The sequence below is a fragment of the Nerophis ophidion genome, linkage group LG02, assembly GCF_033978795.1.
Source record: "Nerophis ophidion isolate RoL-2023_Sa linkage group LG02, RoL_Noph_v1.0, whole genome shotgun sequence".
NCBI classification, from domain to species: Eukaryota; Metazoa; Chordata; class Actinopteri; order Syngnathiformes; family Syngnathidae; genus Nerophis; species Nerophis ophidion.
The window spans coordinates 30296222-30318961 of NC_084612.1; the positions used below are offsets into that span (position 1 = coordinate 30296222).

Genomic DNA, 22740 nt, shown 5'->3' on the forward strand with positions numbered 1-22740 from the left:
GTGGTAACACACTGTGATCATTGTCCTGACACACCATGACAGTTCTATAAACTCTCAAGTTGCAGAGGAGAGGGCCTCTTTTCAAGCATAGATCAGCCATGCAGAAAGTGTACTGATGAGAGACAAATGTGTGTACAATAGTGGATGCATTGTGTGAAGGGCAATCCGGGTAAGCCCGCTGTATGGGCACCTCACACAATGCCCCTCCATGCTGCATTGCAATGCAACATCTAAACCTTTTTGGTAGTGTGTAAACTTTGATGATTTAAAAAAAGTTGTGTCGTAAATTATGCATCAGGTACACAAACATTGAGGTTCAGCTCATAGCTGGTGCTGAAACTGCAGTCTTGCATCGAACTGCTGTTATAGAGTGTTCTTACTTTAGACTACATCTGCATGAAATAACTCCATAAACTACTTTGTCAGCATATACTCAGACCCACACTTGTTTGAGGTCCATGATGAAAGATTATTAATTTATGAAATTCAATAAGCCCAAACATATTGATTCATTTGTGGGCTGGAGGGTCACAATGACTTTTATTATGATATCAACGTAGAGGCCACTTTATTAGGTACAGTAGGTAAAGATCTGAATTTTCCACTACATAACTCTGCCTCCGAATATCAGACATATATCCATGTATGATGCAGTGTAGCAATGATTATCAATTATTTATGTATGCCTAATGAAGTGTCCATGCATTGACAATACATCAAATTATAGTTGCTGTTGACATTATGTTGTTCTGATGAAAGTCAGATTAATTCTTTCTGCCAGTGCTGCAAATGAATAACTATTGATTTATGTTACTGAGACACTTGGTTTAACATTTAGCAAACCCACTCCATATTCTTTTTTTCTCGTTTTCTCATCTATCACCTTCTGCCAGTCTGAATCACATGGAAGAATTACAGCGTGAGGCAGGCTCCGTTGAAGTTATTTTCCAGTACTAATAAGTCCATTTTTATCTGATTTATCAGGTGGTGTGCTGTGTCCATCTTTTTACATGCACACACTGTACCACCTGTCATGCAAGATACATCAAAACATACAGCAGATATGTGGAGGAAAGAACTAATTATTTAGTCCCACAGTTTAGGATTACATGTGCAAAGACCCAATATAGTGTTTCAGTCATTTGACATATGTCCCGGATCAGTTGTGTTCTAAAACCACTAATAACTGAAAAAGTAGGCCTGATATCCTGGTATTTTCCATCATACTACCCATGTACCACATATCCCCATCCTCAGATTGCCTAACCGATCCCAATTCAGACACCATTTGTCAGGAACCTCTTAGCAGTTTAAAGGGAGGGGTGCCCAAAATGCGAATTTTGGCATATCAAGTCCTTTTGTTGGCGAAAAGGGTATTTTCCCAAATTTCAGACTGACGTCTCTCAAACTCAAACAATCACTGAAGGCATTTATGGAAGGCTAAGTACTGGATGATCTCCACCATAGGCGCCGATCCCCAATGCCGAGCACCCACGAGGGATTGATGGCAAATTCTTTTTCACCACCAAGCAAAAACCGTGCATGCTCAGGCCCCCTGTACAATAAGATAGCTAAGGTTATCCAGGTTAAAACTCACCTAACCTTATCCTTGTCTACACACAGACTGGTCATTAAAGACCCCCTTCTCCCCTCCATCAGCCGGCGCAACGTGTCCTAATACGCATACGCGGAAAATACGCACGTCATGGTCACTTCAAGTGTTGCTTTGTATATCCAGTTTTGTGGTATTTCAATTAACTGGAATCCAGTGTGCTTTGGGGCCCTATTGTAGTGAATCACACCTGAGCCATTATAAATTAATCAAATCTTTAATAAACATGTGATAGTACACACTGTAACAAAGAATATTTTACATCAATCAATCTCGGAATCTAGAGATCTGGTCAGGACACTCCTCACTTGCCTTCACCTTCATTGTCCATTCGTTTTTGGTGATTTTATATACAAACGTACTCTGGACCTAGACGTTAAGTCCGCGACATACATGTCTGCTTTGCTGGTTCAAAAAGCATTCGCTGTTTTCCGTAATCTTTCCTCGTAGGCCAGGTAGTACAAAGCGCATGCTACCTTTTTTTATCACATCCATGGGAGCCCGCATTCTCGTTCACTCTCCGTCGACAAATGGACAACGTTTTTCGTTAAGTAGAATCACAGTTGACCTGGACATTCGAAAGTTCTCTTGCTGTCTGAAAAGTGTTGTATCCGAAACAGCTGCAATTGCTTTCTCTTAAGATATTTATGTGTGATTTCCACAAGTGTCTGTACAGACGGTAGGAGAAACACGGGCATGTTTGGATGACTCGCCTCCATATTTCCAGTGGTTACCTCCGAGTTACGAAACTGCTTTATTATGAAGCTGGCTGTGGCACGTTCTTACTGACATCACTTCCTGTGTGGGGCGCGGTCTTTCTGGCATCACTTCCTCTCCGAACTCAGATTGTAAACAATCAATGAGTCCATACAAAGCTAAGAGCCGGAGATTTAAGAAATAGACGGCGCACTTACCCGTGTAAAACATTGTCGGAGGAGGGGAACCTTAAATGATAGTTTAGTGTGGCGGAAACGGGGCCTAGGCTAAACAATTATTATCCGGCTTAGTGTAGACAATAGCTTCAGAAAAGTAGCGTCAGATTTACCACCCCTCCGAGCACCCACTAGCAGAAATGTAGATCGGCACGTATGATCTCAGATACTTTATATATGGCGGTATGGGGATAAACTCTGCAGTCATGGGGTTACTGTAGGCTTAAACATAGCTACGTTTGGCCCGCGGCCCATTGGCACATTTTTATTTTGGTATTTAGAGGCAAAAAGTTTGGGCACCCTTGCTTTAAGTAGTAGAATGTCGGATTATCCCTTCACGCCCAATTTCAGCGAGACACATACTCCATATTCCATCATCGAAGTTTAAAGCCCAGAGGTCACCAGTTCCAAGGGTCCTTCTCAACTGAATACAGCCTCGCAGATGATCATCTTACTTCTGTGCCATTTTTATTGACATACCGAAGACTAGTAACCTCACAACACAGATTTGACCCATAGTCCTTTGGATTGGAAGACCTAAACAGTGACAACAACTCTAGAGAAAACCAGGCTATTGGTAAAGTTAGCCAGACTACATGGACAACTGTAGTGACGGCATGTACTCGCCACTGTCTCTCATTTCCGGAGGCGGGTGCATGTCTCACACAGGCTCAACATTCTGATTATCAGGGAACCTGTCCCATATAGATTGATTTAGTGCAAAGAGCAGCGGTAGCATACACCCAGGAGCACCTGCAAACCCATTTGGACCAGTTCAGCCCTGCTTACAAAGACTTCAGTCGAACCATCATCCAAGGCAAAACGAAGACAACGGGACAGTGTATTACACACTGCAAGCCGCAAACTCCTTAACCAACCTTGGATCCACAATCACTCACAACCTGTCACTCGATGCTGAACTCAGCAGCCACATTGGAAACTCTGCTAGGATTTATTGAAAGCTCACAAGTTGCGTATGGAATAATGGAAAGCTCACAGTCTATACAAATACGCAGGTTTACAGACCTTGTGTCATCAAAGCACACGCTTGAATAGCAGCAAAACCAGGATGCTATACTCACACCAAAAGCATTGTCTGAACTCTTACACCTTCACTGCCTGAGGTGCTTACTGAGCAGACAGAATCACCCACAAGACAATCCTGGAAGAACTTACCAGTATGTTCTCGCTTTTGAGGCAGCTCCGTCTTTGTTGGCTTGGCCATGTCCGGCGGATGGACGATGGACAAATAACGGAAGACATTCTCTTTGGGGAACTAGCATCTGGTAAGAGACCCATTGGCCGCCCCCAACTACACTACAGGGACGTCTGGAAGCAAGACCTTAAGTCTTTTGACATCGGTCCAGCTACTTAGGAAGCTAAGGCTCACAACCGCTCAAATGGCAGCTCGTTGTCGGCATCGAAATGCTCTCATATGAAACAACCCTGGCCAAACTCTACGATGCAAATATGAAAAAGAGGAAGCAACTTCAACAGGACACCATACCCCCATCATAAGAATTGACCTCCATCTGTGGCTTTTGCCGCCGGAGCTGTATTCGTCTTATCAGCCACAGAAAATGTTGCACTAAAGTCTTTCTCCCAGATTCCGTGTTCTCCCAAGACTGCAATGCTGAAAACAAGTGCACAGAGATTAAAACTAGGCACATCACAAATGTTCACACAGATGATCATCCAACTTCTGACACCATTTTTCAACAAACGAAAAAACATTTGACCTCGGGCATATTGGATTGAAAACTGTGTCGCTCTACCACTGTGTACTGGAGGAAGGCTCATGTTAGGACCTACACTGTGCCCCATTTAGTCATCAATATCTTCGGGTTCTATCGTCCATGGGTCACCTGTCCAAAGAGTTGTTCTAACCTCAAACATAATGGATTGCTTGATTAAATTTGTCATGATAGTCTTCGAAGTACTTGACTTGCCTTTGGCATTGGTTCACACTTAGGATTTTTTTTGCCCATATGCGACCTGTATTGGATTTTTTTTATGTCAGTGTGAACAGTGCAATTCCAAATTTTTATGTACACGTAGGTGCATTCATCCGACCAAAATGTCAACAAAAACAATATAATTACTAATTCACTGTATTATTATTAATTATACCTATTAGCCGAAAGAGACTGTTGCAAATTAAATAGTGGACAACACAGCAGAAAATAGGTTAAAACCTAGGTTGAAGTTACTACTTCTCAGAATTCTATGACACAAAAAAGCTAAAACAAATCAAAGCTGTTTTGCGGTGTAAATTTTACGCATTCAAACAATGCCAATAGCAAACATTATGTTATTGTTATCACTCTCTGAGGCAAGCAATCAATATAATTCAATGATCAATGAGAGTGTGTCATATCCTCTTCTTATCTTCACATATTTTATTTGTAAGGAGATATAACTAAAAAATATGCGAACATAAATGACACTTGCCATCTGGCACGGCCCATCAGTCATCTGTTACTCTTTCATCACATTAAAATATAAACACAACTGCTGCATTTTGCAAAATTCCACTCAAACCTAGCCTAATCAATGGCATATTTGTAGAAGTCTGCATTTAAAATGCCTGATTCAGATACAACGTGCAAGGTACGACAATGTATGAAAATGTACTTTCTACTTACTTCTCTTTTACATGTTTCTCAGTTTTACTTTGAGCTTTTTTTCCACATTTGAGTTTTAAGATTGAAATGGTAAATGAGCCAAACATCCACTGAAGTGCATATGGCTACTACTGCCATTACCAATGTCTGCATCCTGTGTGTTTGTGCTCTATTAGAGCCTAATAAAGACATCCAGAAGCTGCTAAAGCTCTCCAGCTCAGGTGACCTTTCTCAGGAGCTGTTCCAGCAGTATGCTGCAGGCGAGAAAGAGGAGGAGGAAGCTGGCTTCGCAGGACACACCGCCAGCCTTCTGCACATCTCCGAGAAGAGACGTGAGTACAATGAAAGAAGCGATAGAGAGAGAGATCATGAGATGTTGATAAGGATAGAAAGTAGGTACTGATTGGTAAAGGGGGTGTCTTAATGGGTGGATAATTCCTTTAGGAGGTTAACTGATTTATATCCGATGTGTCTAATCATGTATGCAAAAAGGATCATTCAGATAAAAAAAATATGTCTATTGACTAGTTCTTTTTATGCTTTAAAGTACAAATTAATCCAAATTAATGGTTTACTTTCTGTTGTAAAAAGCATATTACTAATGACACATTTAAAGTACACTATTACATTTTTAAAAGATGGCTGCAGCACAGGGCTGTAATGCTGAAAGCTTTCATTGTGCATCAGTGCAACACAGCGCTGAATACTGGGGCTCCATGGGTGACAAGGCAGCTTTTATCTGCTTCACTAACTGAACCCTTTTTGACAGCTCATCCGAAGGCTAATGTCTGTGACCCACTAGCCGGCCTTGCCACCTGGCAGCGCAGCTCACCTGTGGGCCTGCTTACACGGCTCCACCAGTCCTCACTGGTTGAGGACACGAGCAGTGCTAGCCAGTGAGCTAAACGCCACAGGCTGTCGACTCATTATCCAGCATGGAAGCAGGGTGACACAGCGAACTGTCGGACAGGCATCCATTAGCCCTGGAGCATTGCCGTATTTAGACCCTAAAAAATACCTTTGACAATAGTAGTAATTATAAAGTATTTTAATAATCATTTCAAACATTGACTCCAACTCTGAGAAACTGACAACCATATTTTAGTCTACACTAGCCAGTTATTATCAATTTAAAACACGTTGATACTACAAATCCCACAATGCATTGCAATAGCTCTTGCATTGTCACAAGTAACTTTATTGTATCATGTTTAGGTTGTAGCTTTATGACACAAATCAGTTATATCAATTTTAAAACAAATGGCGCAATGTTTTTTATACTGCCCTGTAATATATGTAATACATAAATACAACTTAATTTAATATGTGGAATAAGCTTTGAAAGTCAAAACAATAATACAAAACTTTAAAAAATCTTTGACGTAGTGAAGCTCAAATATTTGAAGTGCCATTTAGGGTGGGATGACTTTACATGTCTGTATATTGGTCCAAATATAATGTATATTATTATACTAATTCAATAGGGCTATAAGATTATTATCTAATTTAAATCCTAAACTGTACAAGAACCGAGACTCAGATTTCCTTCTCCCGGACAAGGGTCACCGGGGCCCCCCCTCTGGAGCCAGGCCCAGAGTTGGGGCACGATGGCGAGCGCCGGGTTGCCGGGCCTGTCCTCATTGGGCACAGCCCGAAGAGGCAATGTAGTTCCCCCCCTCCAATGGGCTCACCACTCATGGGAGGGGCCATAGAGGTCGGGTGCGATGTGAGCTGGGCGGAAGCCGAAGGCGGGGCACTTATTGGTCCGATCCTCGGCTACATAAGCTAGCTCTTGGGAAGTGGAATATCACCCTGCTGGGGGGGGGGGAAGAAGCCTGAGCTAGTGCACAAAGTTCCGGCTGGATATAGTCGGACTCACTTCGACGCACAGCAGGGGCTCTGGAACCAGTTATCTCGAGAGGGGCTGGAATCTCTTCCACACTGGCGTTGCATGCAGTGAGAGGCGATGGGCTGAGGTAGCAATTATTTTAACCCCAGGCTCAAAGCCTGCACGCTGGAGTTCAACCCGGTGGAGGAGGGGGTAGCTTCCCAATGCCTTCGGATGGGGGATGGGTCCTGACTGTTGTTTGTGCTTTCGCACCAAACAGCCGTTTAGAGTACCCACCCTTTTTGGATACACCCGAGGAATTACTGGAAAGTGCTCCCCCGGGTGATTCCCTTGTCCTACTGGGGGACTTCAACGCTCATGTTGGCAACAACAGTGAAACCTGGTGAGGCGTGATTGGGAAGAATTGCAGCCCGGATCTGAACCCAAGTGGTGTTTTGTTATTGGACTTTTTTGGTCGTCACAGATTGTACAAAACAAAACACCATGTTCCAAAATAAGGGTGTCCACATGTGCACTTGGCACCAGGAAACCAGAGGCCGCAGTTCCATGATCGAATTTGTAGTTCTGTCATCGGATTTGCAGCCTCATGTTTTGGACACTCGGGTGATGAGAGGTGCGGAGCTTTCTACCGATCACCACCTGGTGGTGAATTCGCTGCAATGGTGTGGGAGGATGCCGGACGGACCTGGCAGGCCCAAACGCATTGTGAAGCTCTGCTGGGAGCATTTTGCAGAATTTCCTGTCAGAGAATGTTTCAATTCACACCTCCGGAAGAACTTTAAACATGTCACGAGGGAGGTGCTGGACATTGAGTCCGAGTGGACGATGTTCCGTACCTCTATTGTTGAGGCAGCTGATTGGAGCTGTGGCCGCAAGGTGGTTGGTGCCTCTAGTGGTGGTAAACCTTTAACCCGCTGGTGGACGCCAGCAATGAGGGATGCTGTCAAGCCGAAGGAAGAGTCCAATCGGGTTCTTTTGGCTCATGGGACTCTGGAGGCAGCGGACAGGTACCAACAGGCCAAGTGGTGTGCGGCTTCAGCGGTCGTGGAGGGAAAAACTCTGACATGGGAGGAGTTCTGGGGAGCCATGGAAAACGACTTCCAGTCGGCTTCGAAGCAATTCCGGACCATCATCCGCCGCCTCAGGAAGGGGAAGTAGTGCACTGTCAACACCGTGTATGGTGAGGATGGTGTTCTGCTGACCTTGACTGTGGATGTTGTGGATCGGTGGAGAGAATACTTTGAAGACCTCCTCAATCCAACCAAAACGTCTTCCTATGAGGAAGCAGTGCCTGGGCAATCTGTGGTGGGCTCTACTATTTTTGGGGCTGAGGTTGCTGAGGTAGTTAAAAGCTCATCGGTGGCAAGGCCCCGGGGGTGGATGAGATTTGTCCGGAGTTCCTTAAGGCTCTGGATGCTGTGGGGCTGTCTTAGTTGACAAGACTCTGCAGCATCGCGTGGACATCGGGGGAGGTACTTTTGGATTGCCAGACCAGGGTGGTGGTCCCTCTCTTTAAGAAAGGGGACCGGAGGGTGTGTTCCAACTATCATGGGATCACACTCCTCAGCCTTCCAGGTAACGTTTATTCAGGTGTACTGGAGAGGAGGCTACGCCAGATAATTGAACCTCGATTCCAGGAGGAACAGTGTGGTTGTTATCCTGGTCGTGGAACTGTGGACCAGCTCTATACTCTCAGCAGGGTCCTTGAGGGTGCATGGGAGTTTGCCCAACCAGTCTACAAGTGCTTGTGGACTTGGAGAAGGCATTCTACCGTGTCCCTCGAGGAGTCCTGTGGGGAGTGCTCAGAGAGTATGGGGTATCGGACTGTCTGATTGTGGCGGTACGCTCCCTGTACGATCAGTGTCAGAGCTTGGTCCGCATTGCCGGCAGTAAGTCGGACACGTTTCCAGTGAGGGTTGGATTCCGCCAAAGCTCCCCCTCTGTTCATAAATTTTATTGACAGATTTTGTAGGCGCAGTCAGGGCGTTGAGGGGATCCGGTTTGGTGGCTGCAGGATTAGGTCTCTGTTTTTTGCAGATGATGTGGTCCTGATGGCTTCATCTGGCCAGGATCTTTAGCTCTCACTGGATCGGTTCACAGCCGAGTGTGAAGCGACAGGGATGAGAATCAGCACTCCCGGACAAGGGTGGAGTGCCATCTATTGTTCGGAGAAGAGACCCTGCCCCAATTGGAGGAGTTCAAGTACCTCAGAGTCTTGTTCACGAGTGAGGGTAGAGTGGATCATGAGATCGACAGGCGGATCGGTGTGGCATCTTCAGAAATGCGGACGCTGTGTCGATCTGTTGTGGTGAAGAAGGAACTGTGCCGGAAGGCAAAGTATTCAATTTACTGGTCGATCTACATCCCCATCCTCACCTATGGTCACAAGCTTTGGGTTATGACCGAAAGGAAAACATCATGGGTACAAACGGCCAAAATTAGTGTCCTCCGTCGGGTGGCAGGGCTCTCCCTTAGAGATAGGGTGAGAAGCTCTGCCATCCGAGAGGAACTCAAAGTAAAGCCGCTGCTCCTCCACATCGAGAGGAGCCAAATGAGGTGGTTCGGGCATCTGGTCAATGCCACCTGAACGCCTCCCGAGGGAGGTTTTTAGGGCACGTCCGAAAGGTAGGAAGCCAGGGGGAAGACCCAGGACACGTTGGGAAGACTATGTCTCCCGGCTGACCTGGGAACGCCTTGGGATCTTCCGGGAAGAGCCGGATGAAGTGGCTGGGAAGAGGAAAGTCTGGGTTTCCCTGCTTAGGCTACTGCCCCCATGATCCAACCTTGGATAGGCAGAAGAAGATTGATGGATGGAAGTCCTAAATTGGTCCCAAAAAGTCCAATAAAAAAAAAGCACATAGACTTTACTTGTGCAACTGAGACTGTTAAGTCATGTGCAACATGTCATTTTAGCATGCTGCAGACGAAAATCCTTCAGTAATTGCTATGATACGAATAGGGGTTTGATTAAATAAGCTCTGCTTCTTCCTACTCCTACACGGACATGCTGTAATGAGAAACTGTAATTATGTGATGTATGATATTGTAATTGTATGCATGTTGGTAAAAAACTAACAGGAGACAAACACAGCTCGTTAGCATTAAAGGGGAACTGCACTTGTTTTGGAATTTTGTTTATCGTTCACTATCATTTTAAAAGACATGATGACGGTGGTATTTTTTTATACATTTTAAATATTAAATAATCGTAAATAAAAGTCTGCTTGCAGCGCAGCCAATGAGAGCTCCTCTATTTCGTCCATAAAATCCAATAAGGGGCGGCATGGCGTAGTGGGTAGAGCGGCCGTGCCAGAAACCTGAGGGTTGCAGGTTTGCTTCCCACCTATTGACATCCAAAAAAACGCTGCCGTTGTGTCCTTGGGCAGGACACTTCACCCTTGCCCCCGGTGCCGCTCACACTGGTGAATGAATGATTGGTGGTGGTCGGAGGGGCCGTAGGCGCAAACTGGCAGCTGTAACTACTGATGTAGCTTACCACCACCAGGTGTGAATGAATGATGGTTTCCCACTTCTCTGTGAGCGCTTTGAGTATCTAACAATAGAAAAGCGCGATATAAATCTAATCCATTATTATTATTATTATTATTATAAATAAACATTGAAAAACCGACAACAATACTCCATTTACATTTCATAATTGAAATATTAACCAAGTATCAGTGATATTGTTATTATAATCATTACCGTAGACAATCCTTTTCATAGCTGCGCTGTGATCACTTCCGTGTGTCACTATATTTACACCATCATGTGGTCTGCTGTTTCCTCGCTTCCTTGATCCCTCTAAGTTTAATCTACATCATAAATCATGCATCTCACCCGGACAAAGGATGTCTGAGTAAGTATTCCGACAAGTTGGAACACTTTGACAGCCATTTAGGACTCGGAAATGGCCAGAACGACACGAAAAGACGGTAGGTCCCCACGCCCTCCGCACACACTGTTTCTTCGTGGGGATTATGAGTCATTCTTCATCGAGCAGTCGGCATCCTGATAACAGCAGACGTTGCACAGTAAGTGATGTTTTATAATGTTTGTTGGCTCTCATAAAGTCCGCAGTGAGCAGACATCATGGATGAAGAAAAAAAAAGCAATCGTTGTAATGCGTTTTTTAAATTAATGCGCTGCGTATGCTTAGAAATTATTTGGCTCCTATAGGTTCAATTGTAAGCAAACTTTTGATCACATTCATTTAATATTTAGAATGCAAAAAAAAAAAAACCCAAAACATTCATCGTCATGTTTTTCATAATGATTGTGAACATTATGCAACATTCTAAAAAAAACTGCAGTTACCCTTTTAGCTACAGACTACAGATTAAGAGCTACAGACACACACAAAATGGATGTTCCCAGTAGGGCTGGTGACTAAAAGTACTTTTAAGTCGTAAATGTCAATAAGAATACACTATAGTGGGACATCTGGGAGACTTCTTTTAAATAGTAGCAAAATAGTATCTTGGAACTTGGAGATTGATTAAACAATAATTATATCTGTTACCTTCCGCCCAATTGTAGCTGAGATAGGCACCAGCGCCTCCCGCGACCCTAAAGGGAATAAGTGGTAGAAAATGGACGGATGGATATACTGTATCTGTCACAATTATTAGTGGACATACAATAATTTTCTGTTTCTTGTAGGGTCAATGCAAATGTCACCCCATATATGTTTTCCTTAATTAATTACCGTACCATTGAAGCCTGTACTTTACACAAATTAATATAATAATAATGAATATTTCGGATAGGAATACAGGCATGCTGGCAATAGCGGAGATATGTCAAGCTTTAAATCTTTCATTTGTTCTTTAACCCAAGTGTCAATTCACACACAAGCAAGACCTACCCAGATTAGCTTTGGCGATGGAGGTAGTTTTTCCCCCAGTCTGGGAGACAAAGCGCACTGATCAATTATTTAAGGAGAAGAGGAGTGGGGTAGAAAAAACAAGAGGAATGGGGATTAAAGAAATAGAGAAAAAACAAGCTGTGCATAAAAAGGTGTTGACATTTTTTGGAAACATTTTCATCATGTATTCTATTTCTTCACTTTCACATTACCATCCCTTTCCTTTCATCTCCTCTCCCTCGTCAGTATCTTGCGAGGAAAGGTCCTATCCGTCATCAAAGCGCCAGAATTTATACTGTAATCAGTGATGGGTCATTACTGAACTCCCCGAGGGAACACTTCCATGTGCATCTCAGCACAGAATGGAAAGCCGACAGAGAAGGCTGCCATTTGTCTTTGTTTTCAACAGCAGCGTTACTGCAGCCTGGAAGAGAATATTAACAGCTTCTCGTGGAAGCCTTTTGAACACCCACATAGCCTGTGGAGGGATTCATCCACAGTTGACAGGCTGACTCGACTCACGTGGAAACGCCTCAATCTGCTTCAGATTGAAGAAAAATAGATGCTTGCCTTTGTAGCTGTGACAGCTTCCATTCATCTGAAAAGACAAAATATTGGAGTGGGAACATTAGTGAGGTCAGAGGTCACTGACGTTGGAGCCGAGGGCTCGCTCAAAATCTCAAAGGACGTGTGACAGGTTTGTTTTACACCAAACTAATTCAAGCAGCTCTTCATGTACCATCCAAACTGCTCAGTGGCCTCGTGGTTAGAGTGTCCACACTGAGATCGGCAGGTCGTGAGTTCACACCTCGGCTGAGTCAAACAAACGACTATAAAAATGTGACCCGTTACCTCCCAGCTTGGCACTCAGCATCAAGGGTTGGAAGTTGGGGTTAAATCACTAAAATTATTCCCGGGCGTGGCCACCGCTGCTGCTCACTGCTCCCCTCACCTCCCAGGAGGTGAACAAAGGGGATGGGTCAAATGCAGAGGACAAATTTCACCACACCTAGTGTGTGTGTGACAATCATTGGTATTTTAACTTAAACAAATGTGGTGAATTCACATTTACATGTGCAGAAGGCAAGGATCTGTTTTTGTATCACATAAGGAAGTAGCACAAGTCAACGTCTTTTTGATTTGTTGCTGCCTTAGCAGATTCAAATGTGTGCCTTTTCTCTTTGCCCACAGAACCTCTGAGCAGTGTGTCATCTTTAGAAGTCCACTTTGACCTCCTAGACCTCACCGAGCTGACCGACATGTCGGACCAAGAGCTGGCTGAAGTCTTTGCTGACTCTGATGAGGAGAACCACAATGAGTATCCACCAGGTGGGATGTAGCACAAAAAACACAACCGATGAGCTGCTCTTGTTGATTTTGTCAAGGTTCGCCACTCACAGACATGGTTAAGAGCAGTGGTTGTCAAACTATTTTCACCCAGTACCACCTCAGAAAACACTTGGCTCTCAGAGTACCGTATTTTTCGGACTATAAGTCACAGTTTTTTTCATAGTTTGGCCGGGGGTGCGACATATACTCCGGAGTGACTTATGTGTGAAATTATTAACACAATACCAAAAACTATCAAATAATATTATTTATCTCATTCGCGGAAGAGACAAAGAAAATGTCAGCAATCGTCACATACACGTCAACCAATAGGAATTTGGCGGGGGAGGGTCATGGCAGAAGTGCATTGTGGGTCATGGGATGCTAACTGCTATATGCTATATGCTACTGCCGTAGCTATTAAAATGGATCATTTCATCGTTGGTGGTAACTTATAAAAACTGAGAAGGGCTGAACGAAAATTAGGCCGAAAAGGAAATCATGTACTGCAGATTACAAGATGGATTTAGTGAAATATGCAGCAGAAAACGACAAAAGGAAGCAGCACATACCTTTGGAGTTGGCAGAGGTGTTTAGAAGCGACATCGAGGAAGAAGATTTTATCGGATTTATCGATTAGGAGTGACAGATCGTTTGGTAAACGTATAGCATGTTCTGTATGTTATAGTTATTTGAATGACTCTTACCATAATATGTTACGTTAACATACCAGGCACCTTCTCCGTTGGTTATTTATGCGTCATATAACGTACACTTATTCAGTCTGTTGTTCACTATTCTTTATTTATTTTAAATTGCCTTTCAAATGTTTATTCTTGGTGTTGGATTTTATCGAATAAATTTCCCCCAAAAATGCGACTTATATTCCAGTGCGACTTATATATGTTTTTTTCCTTCTTTATTATGCATTTTCGGCTGGTGCGACATATAATCCGGAGCGATTTATAATCCGAAAAATACGGTAAATATGCTATATAGTGTACAATTAGGTGGCAGGAATGTTTAGGATAAACACACTTACTGTAATTGAACACAAACATAATGCTCACACGTTTTAATCATATTCATTAGGACACACATGTATGTTTAAGTGCAAAGAATTGTGCAGGGACTTCCACTGTTCCAAGCAAATATTAAAAAAGAATTACAGTTTAGTGTATTTAAAGTGATAATAACCCAGTGTAACACAAAAATGTTCAGTTCAGTCCCTTTCAAGTTTTACTTTATGAGAAACAGTGCCCTCTACATTGGACATCATTCTACATCAGTTTGGAAAATGCTGTTCCTCAAAAAAGTTAAGTTACACTTTGACTTTTGATCATGTAAATGCCTCATAAACTGATGTTTAGCTTCGCTGGCTTCCAATATCTTTTTTGGATAACAAATCAGTCCTGATGTTAACATTACTGTACAGTAATAATGTTTGCAAAGTCGTGACAGGATGAGCCACATATGTCTCTTTGAGTCTCTTCCACTTAAAGTGTCTGTCTTCATTAACATGCAAAATATATGCTGATCATCAGAACACTTACAATTTTCCAATTCAACGCAAATATAATCATTCAGCACGCACAATGTGATTGATCAAGACTGATCACTGTTCTGCAGGCACTATTTTGTGTCTTTAATTAGCACGTCTGAAAAGTATGTGCAAACTGACACAGTTGCACGTGCATGGCTGGGCTCATGCTACAAAGAAAAACCACGGATAAAAGATCCTCTGTCCATGTGTGTCAACATATTTGGACTTTCATAAATAAATATTAGCCATGTCTTCTATTAAGTAATATCATTTAATAATTTTACATTTCCTGCAAATTGAATTAATGCGTTTTGGTGTCGGCTGGCAGTTTTTTTTTTTTAAATGCTGTTAGTTTTTTAGTCTAGTAAATATATTGTTATGGTACGTTTTTTTTTTTTCGGACAATAAGGCGCACTCAAAATCCTTAAATTTTCTTAAAAATCGAGAGTGCGCCCAATGTACATCATCATAGTAGTTCTGCTTACTGACCTCTAAGAAATTTTATTTATTGCATGTACATGTAGTAAGTGTGACATGTAGATAGCAGTCACACATAATATATACGTGTGGACTGCAAGTTGACGCCTGTTCAATGAATGACTCTAGCAAGTAGCTGTATGTGAGTAACATCAAAACTTTTATGTTTCATTAGGAACAAAGAACATTACAAATGGCCCTGAAAAATCTGTCAAAATGTTTTTTTATTATTTAGTATGACTTTTGTACACCACAATACATTTATTATGGTGTGTGTATAAGGAACCCAAAATGGCACCTAGTAGGAGACATTGTCTGGTGTTTGTATTTCCCAATATTATGCAAAAACTACTTTTCTTACTTATTGGTACCTGCTGTTGTTTATTTGGAATCTGCAAAGGTCGCAAAAATTGCACACGTTCGTTGGTGGAGTCTGCACCTAAGCCTTGGTCAATAAGCTCTTTCTTTTCCTCTATCCTCTTGTTGTGAGACATTCATCCTCTGCTGTTGCCATGTCTAATATAAAGTAGCATGCAGTTCTAACTTATATCTGCAATTAGACTCGCTATGGAAACGCTAAAAACGACCAGTACAAAAAAGATGACGGGGAGAAGGAGCCCACAAAATGGTGCATCCTGAAGAAACAGTCGGAAAGCGGCTTGAAGATGGTCCGTAAATCTTAATCTATGCATCATTTTGACCAAAGAACCACCACTACATGTTGTGGAGACCACAAGGAAGTGTTTTAAATGTAGAAAAAGAAAACAATTATAATATGAACCCTTTAATGTGCCTTACAATCCAGTGCGCCTTTTGTATGAAAATAGACCTGAATAAACCCCGCTCATCGGCAGTGCGTTTTATAATCCGGTGAGCCCTATTGTCAGAAAATTACTGTATATCTCCTATATCAGTGGTTCCCAAATGGGGGTACCCGTACCCTTGGGGGTACTTGAAAGTATGCCAAGGGGTACGTGAGGTTTTTAAAAAATATTCTAAAAATAGCAACAATTCAAAAATCCTTTATAAATATATTTATTGAATAATACTTCAACAAAATATGAATGTAAGTTCATCAACTGTGAAAAGAAATGCAACAATGCAATATTCAGTGTTGACAGCTAGATTTTTTGTGGACATGTTCCATAAATATTGATGTTAAAGATTTTTTTTTTTTGTGAAGAAATATTTAGAATGAAGTTGATGAATCCAGATGGATCTCTATTACAATCCCCAAAGAGGGCACTTTAAGTTGATGATTACCTCTATGTGTAGAAATCTTTATTTATAACTGAATCACTTGTTTATTTTTCAACAAGTTTTTTGTTATTTTTATATATTTTTTTCCAAATAGTTCAGGAAAGACCACTACAAATGAGCAATATTTTGCACTGTTATAAAATTTAATAATTTTCAACCAAAAATGCTTTGCTCTGAATAGGGGGTACTTGAATTAAAAAAAAATGTTCCCATGGGGTACATCACTGAAAAAAGGTTGCGAACCACTGTCCTGTATGAAAAAACGTCTTTCAACAAGCATTTTCTTACGTTTGGATCATTACAGACGCATGAATGCGCTGCAGTTACGAGGCAGTGCGCTAAAAATAGTTTTCTGTTGTCTTTAGATTGAGATTCTAAAATTGTGGAAGAGGTGGCATAGATTATAGATGTGTGCTGTTAGTTCAAAAACATCGCACACAGGTTGGAGAGCAGATGTGTGTGGAAGGCAAGTCATGCCAGTAGTACATGCAAAAACTTCATTTAAAATAGGGCAGACTGCGCCACTTTTCATTTGTACATGTAGTCTTAGTAGATCACACGCAACACGCCCACTGACAGTAAAATTCAGGTTGCATATGCTGTTTAGCACATGGTTTTTAAATCTTAGCAGATCAGAACTTAAGTCAACAATGTGTGTTTGATCATACAAAAACATGAAAAGCTTGACATATTTTTGGCAATCATTTTCGACCAAGAAACTGAGGTAACAATCCACTTACAAAAAAGGCATGGACAAGGTCATTGGCGATACTTTCTATACTTAAATGCACCAAAAAGTCATCAGCATCAGGACCAATTAGTGATTCTGGCCTGGTGTGGCTCAAAGGTACTTTGACACCAGCTGGCATTGGAGGTGACACAGTGCACGGCCACCCTATCCTCTTGAATATTTATAATTTGTATTATTAAAATTATTTGTCTTATAGCCATCAGTGGAGTAACTGGAAATACTCTCACATTTAAAAGCAAAGAAGTGAAACCGTCCTTACGGCTTCATGCATGTATGCATAATTGAAAATGGCGCATGAGAGTCCATCCTGCTTGTATTTCACGGCAATGAGTGCATGAAAATACCTTTGACGCTTTTCCAAAGAAGGCAAAATTGTCCACCATGTTTTATTCATGACCAGGGTGCCTCATCCTGCATGCAAACGGTGAACTTGCTAATGTTGTAGCCAACCAGAAAGCTCACCGGATTTTTATGCCAGCCAACACTCCCAGATAATGTCCTCAAATAGAGTATAGAGCAGGGGTCACCAACGCGGTGTCCGCGGGCACCAGGTAGCCCATAAGGACCAGATGAGTCGCCCGCTGGCCTGTTCTAATAATAGCTCAAATAGCAGCACTTACCAGTGAGCTGCCTCTATTTTTTAAATTTGATTTATTTACTAGCAAGCTGGTCTTGCTTTGCTCGACATTTTTAATTCTAAGAGAGACAAAACTCGAATAGAATTTGAAAATCCAAGAAAATATTTCAAAGACTTGGTCTTCACTTGTTTAAATAAATGTATTTTTTTTTTTTTTAACTTTGCTTCTTATAACTTTCAGAAAAACAATTTTAGAGAAAAAATACAACCTTAAAAATTATTTTAGGATTTTTAAACACATATACCTTTTCACCTTTTAAATTCCTTCCTCTTCTTTCCTGAAAATTTAAAATTTAAAGCCCACCAGGCTTCACCAAACTTTTGGTGCCTTGTTGACACAGAAAAGTAAAGTGGTGTATGCGCAGCAGCTATGAAGGTTGCAAGTCTGTTTGGTTCAACTTATCTTTGTGAACCAGCCTTTTCTGACATGAACTTCATCAAGAACAAACACAGAACACGCAAGACTGACTCAGAGTTGCAGTGTCAAGTTACACACCAGAGTACAACACAGTAGTTAACAACATGCAATGCCAGGCTTCCCACTAACTGACAAAGAAACAGATAACAGATTTGGTGTCCAGTTCAAAGTGTGACATGATTTATTTAAAAATTTGAGCGTTGACTTTTGTATTTTACATGAGTTATTATTCGTACAAACATGGTGCAAAGTAATTCACGATTTGTCAAAAAATGTTATTTGCTAGCTAGTTAAAATGGGATATTGTGATTTCACAAGACTGTCTTAGAAGCGATCATTTGAAAATGTTCAATTTGAAAAATGTGCACTTAGAGAAAATATAAAAATAAAAAGTTGCATATTGATATTTATCTGTTTATATATATTTATTGTGAGAAATCATTAGGTTGATCAGTGTTTCCACAAAGATAAATATCATTAATTATTAATAATAAAATATAGTTAAAGGTAAATTGAGCAAATTGGCTATTTCTGTCAATTTATTTAAGTGTGTATCAAACTGGTAGCCCTTCGCATTAATCAGTACCCAAGAAGTAGCTCTTGGTTTCAAAAAGGTTGTGTGTGTGTGTGTGTGTGTGTGCGTGTATAGTTCAAACATCTGATTGTTTCTTGATGAAGATGACACCCATGTGATACACGGAACTTTGTGATAGAGGTGAGGCATGGGCAATCTTATGCAGCACCAAAGTGTTAGTTATCATTGTGAAAACAAATCAATGGTTCCCAGCAAGCATTTCAAAAAATGACTACTACCCCCCTGCAGGCCTGGTGTGGAACATTATCAAGTGCAGTTTGCAAAGCGTAAAAGCAGGGTTTGCATTTCTGCCATTTGTCTGGTAAAGGTCTGTGCTTTTCTGAGTGCTAGGGCTGCAAATCTTTAGGTGTCCCACGATTCGATTCAATATCGATTCTTGGGGTCGCGATTCGATTATAAATCTTTTTTTTTTTTTTTTTTTTTTTTTCGATTCAACGCGATTCTCGATTCAAAAACGATATTTTTCCGATTCAAAACGATTCTGTATTCATTCAATACATAGGATTTCAGCAGGATCTACCCCAGTCTGCTGACATGCAAGCATGTGTGAATTTGAGTGTGAATGTTGTCTATCTGTCTGTGTTGGCTCTGTGATGAGGTGGCGACTTGTCTAAAGTGTACCTCGCCTTTCGCCCGAATGCAGCTGAGCTAGGCTCCAGCACCCCCCGTGACCCCAAAACGGACAAGCGGTAGAAAATGGATGGATGGATGGATGTAATTTCATTTGGGCTGCCGTGTCATTTTATGCGGTCCATCACATCATTTTACAGTGGGGAGGCTTCTTATGGGCCCCTTCCAGCGTGGATCTCGCACCAGATGAAGGTGGGTTAATCATTTTGCAATGTAGTCTGTTGAAAATGATGGAAAGTGTCACTCCAAGTAACATTAGAGCGACATAATTACTGTGCTTCTATTGTGACCTCATGATCACCTCTATTTATTTTTAAATGTATCTGTCACATGTTGTTGGTGACAAACCCCAAGATGCAGAGAAGGCAGGTTTTGTCCAAGAAAACATGATTTAATGTTCAAAATAAAAAGTAAAAAACACAAACCAGAAACTAGGTATAGCCAAAACTGAAAACAGGAACCAGCAAACAGAAAAACTGGAAACAGCTAATGGCTAACAAGAAAACACAAAACAAAAGAGCTAGCAGAATGCAAACTACAAATAGCTAACAGGAACAGCTTACCGCTACGACCACAGCGACAAAGACAAGTAGTAGCACGACAGGTAGTAGCTGTAACGATATCGACAATGACAGGTAGTGGTGACATCGACACGACAATACTCCAACACCGAGTGGAAGACAAAGCAGGTTTAAATAGTGACTGGCTGATTGACACCAGGTGTGGCCAGGTGCCAATCAGCCACAGCTGAGGGGACACAGCACTCAGGGAGACAAACAGGAAACAGAACCAAAAAAAGAGCGCTGACAGGAAATACAACCAACACAGAGGAAAAACTAAAACAGAACCAAACTGTCAGGGGCAAGCCTGACAGTATCATCTGCAAGAGAAAAACGATCAGTGATACAAGATGCAGTAAACATGTCTTTTCAGTCCCAAGTGTCGCTGACTTTTTGCTCCAACCTTCCCCCCCCCCCCGCCCGCGCACACACCAAAGCCACAAAGACTCTCCTTTATGACATTTGCTTTCATAATACCTGTCGTTTTTATTTTATTTTTTTTTACAATTTTGAACGAAGGCCACAGCGCTCACATTTTAAACACCTCATTTCAGCATATTTATCTTTTGTGATCTTTGTTCCATGGAACCATTAAATTATGCTTTTCACGAATGTTCGACGGCTCTGCGATGAGGTGGCGACTTGTCCAGGGTGTATCCCGCCTTCAGCCCGTATGCAGCTCTTCTCAATCCTGCGATTGATTGATTGATTGATACTTTTATTAGTAGATTGCACAGTTCAGTACATATTTCAGCCCGCATGCAGCTGGGATAGGCATCACATATTTCCAGTTGTTTCATTACAGGACATCTGAAAAGGAGTAGGTGTATTGTGAGGCACATGCACTAACCCAGGGGTGTCAAACTCATTTTAGATTGGGGGCCACATGGAGAAAAATCTACTCCCAAGTGGGCCGGACTGGTAAAATCCCTGCACGATAACTTAAAAATAGACACCTTCAGATTGTTTTCTGTGTTTAAAAATAGAAGAAGCACATTCTGAAAATGTACAAATCATAATGTTGTTGTTTTTTTACACTTACATGTTGCTGTTAGTAGTATTTTATCTTTATTTGTCGTTATTTATATTTCCTGAATGAATTATGTGATAATGTTCATCAGTCAACTCAATGGTGTTCATTTTCAATCTATCAAGATAAGAAAATATCAAAATCAAATTACAGTATGCTATGTATGTAGTTTGATCATTTTCCTCGATTGATGTACTAACATCATGTGGTTCATTTTGTACTTATGTACCATCATCTACAGCAGGGGTCGCCAACCTTTACCACTCAAAGAGCCATTTTGACCCGTTTCACAAAATAAAGAAAACTATGAGAGCCGCAAGACTCTTTTGAAATTTAAAATGAAATACCACAGCGTACAAAGTTTTGTTTTGCTTTGTGCTATGTATTAACCAGGGGTCTCAGACACACGGCCCGCACCTTAATATGAAAATTTAATATTAGTGCGAGTTTTATTTGAATGCTGCTTGTCAACATTACATTTTCCAACCATCTCAATTTTTCCGGGAGACTACTGGGTGTCATAGCAACCTTTCTCATGACTGTCTGCTGATATTCACTCAAACAACAATAATAAGGGCGTGGTATGATGACAATGCATTTAGCGCCCTACACAACCGTAACAAACAGCTTAACAGCCCATTCGCATGTTGTATGTGGCTTCTGGAGACACCCATAAGTGACTGCAAGGCAAACTTAATCAACAGCCATACAGGTTGCACTGAGGGTTGTGATATAAACAACTTTAGCACTCTTACTAATATGCGCCACACTGTGAACCCACACGAAACAAGAATGACAAACACATTTCGGGAGAACATCCGCACTGTAACACATTATAAACGCAACATAACAAATACCCAGATTCCCATGCATCCCTGACTCTTCCGGGCTCCATTACACAACCCCGCTAGCACAAAACCCCGCCCACCTCAACGGACGCACGGAAGGGGTGGGGGTTGTAGTGGGGGTGTATAATAGAGCCCGGAAGAGTCAGGCATGCATGGGATTCTGGGTATTTGTTATGTTGCATTTATAATGTGATATAGTGTGGATGTTCTCTCGAAATGTGTTTGTCATTCTTGTTTGGAGTGGGTTCACAATGTGGCGCATATTAGTAAGAGTGTTAAAGTTTTTTATATCACAACCCTCAGTGTAACCTGTATGGCTGTTGAACAACTATGCCTTGCAGTCGCTTGTGCATTGAGTCAGCTGCCGCACACTAGATGTGGCCGGCTGGCACTCAGATGGCATAGTAGTAAAGCGGATGCTGCGACATGGTTGAGAGGACGTTTGAGGCATTGCCATTACGGCAGGGCCTCAATATTGTTGGCTGGGTGAAAATCTGAGAATGTTATCCTGGGTAGATTTCAGGGAGAGGCAATGCAATTTTGAAAACCTTCCGGTAAAATGGGGGGGTCGGCAAGTATGCAGCTGAGCCACATCAGAGTGATCCAAGAGCCGCATGCGGCTCCGGAGCCGCGGGTTCTACAGAGATACAAAGAATTGCTATTGCAACCTCCAATAGACACATGTAGAAGAGCTGTTTCTTTCATATAAAAATTTCCGCTTAATTTTTATACTTAGCAAACTCATCCCGCGGGCCGGATAAAACCTGTCAAACATCCG

At 41.8% G+C, this 22740-nt stretch overlaps 1 protein-coding gene across 1 annotated transcript in view; it reads left to right on the top strand.

Annotated features, from left to right (window-relative positions):
• The window catches only part of dbndd1 (dysbindin domain containing 1), a 33700-nt gene that overhangs the window by 644 nt on the left and 10316 nt on the right, over positions 1 to 22740 (top strand). Inside the window, exons 2-3 of the mRNA XM_061922494.1 lie at positions 5345 to 5500; positions 13076 to 13213. Coding sequence (XP_061778478.1) covers positions 5345 to 5500; positions 13076 to 13213 — 294 coding nt within the window. The remainder of the gene's footprint in view (positions 1 to 5344; positions 5501 to 13075; positions 13214 to 22740) is intronic.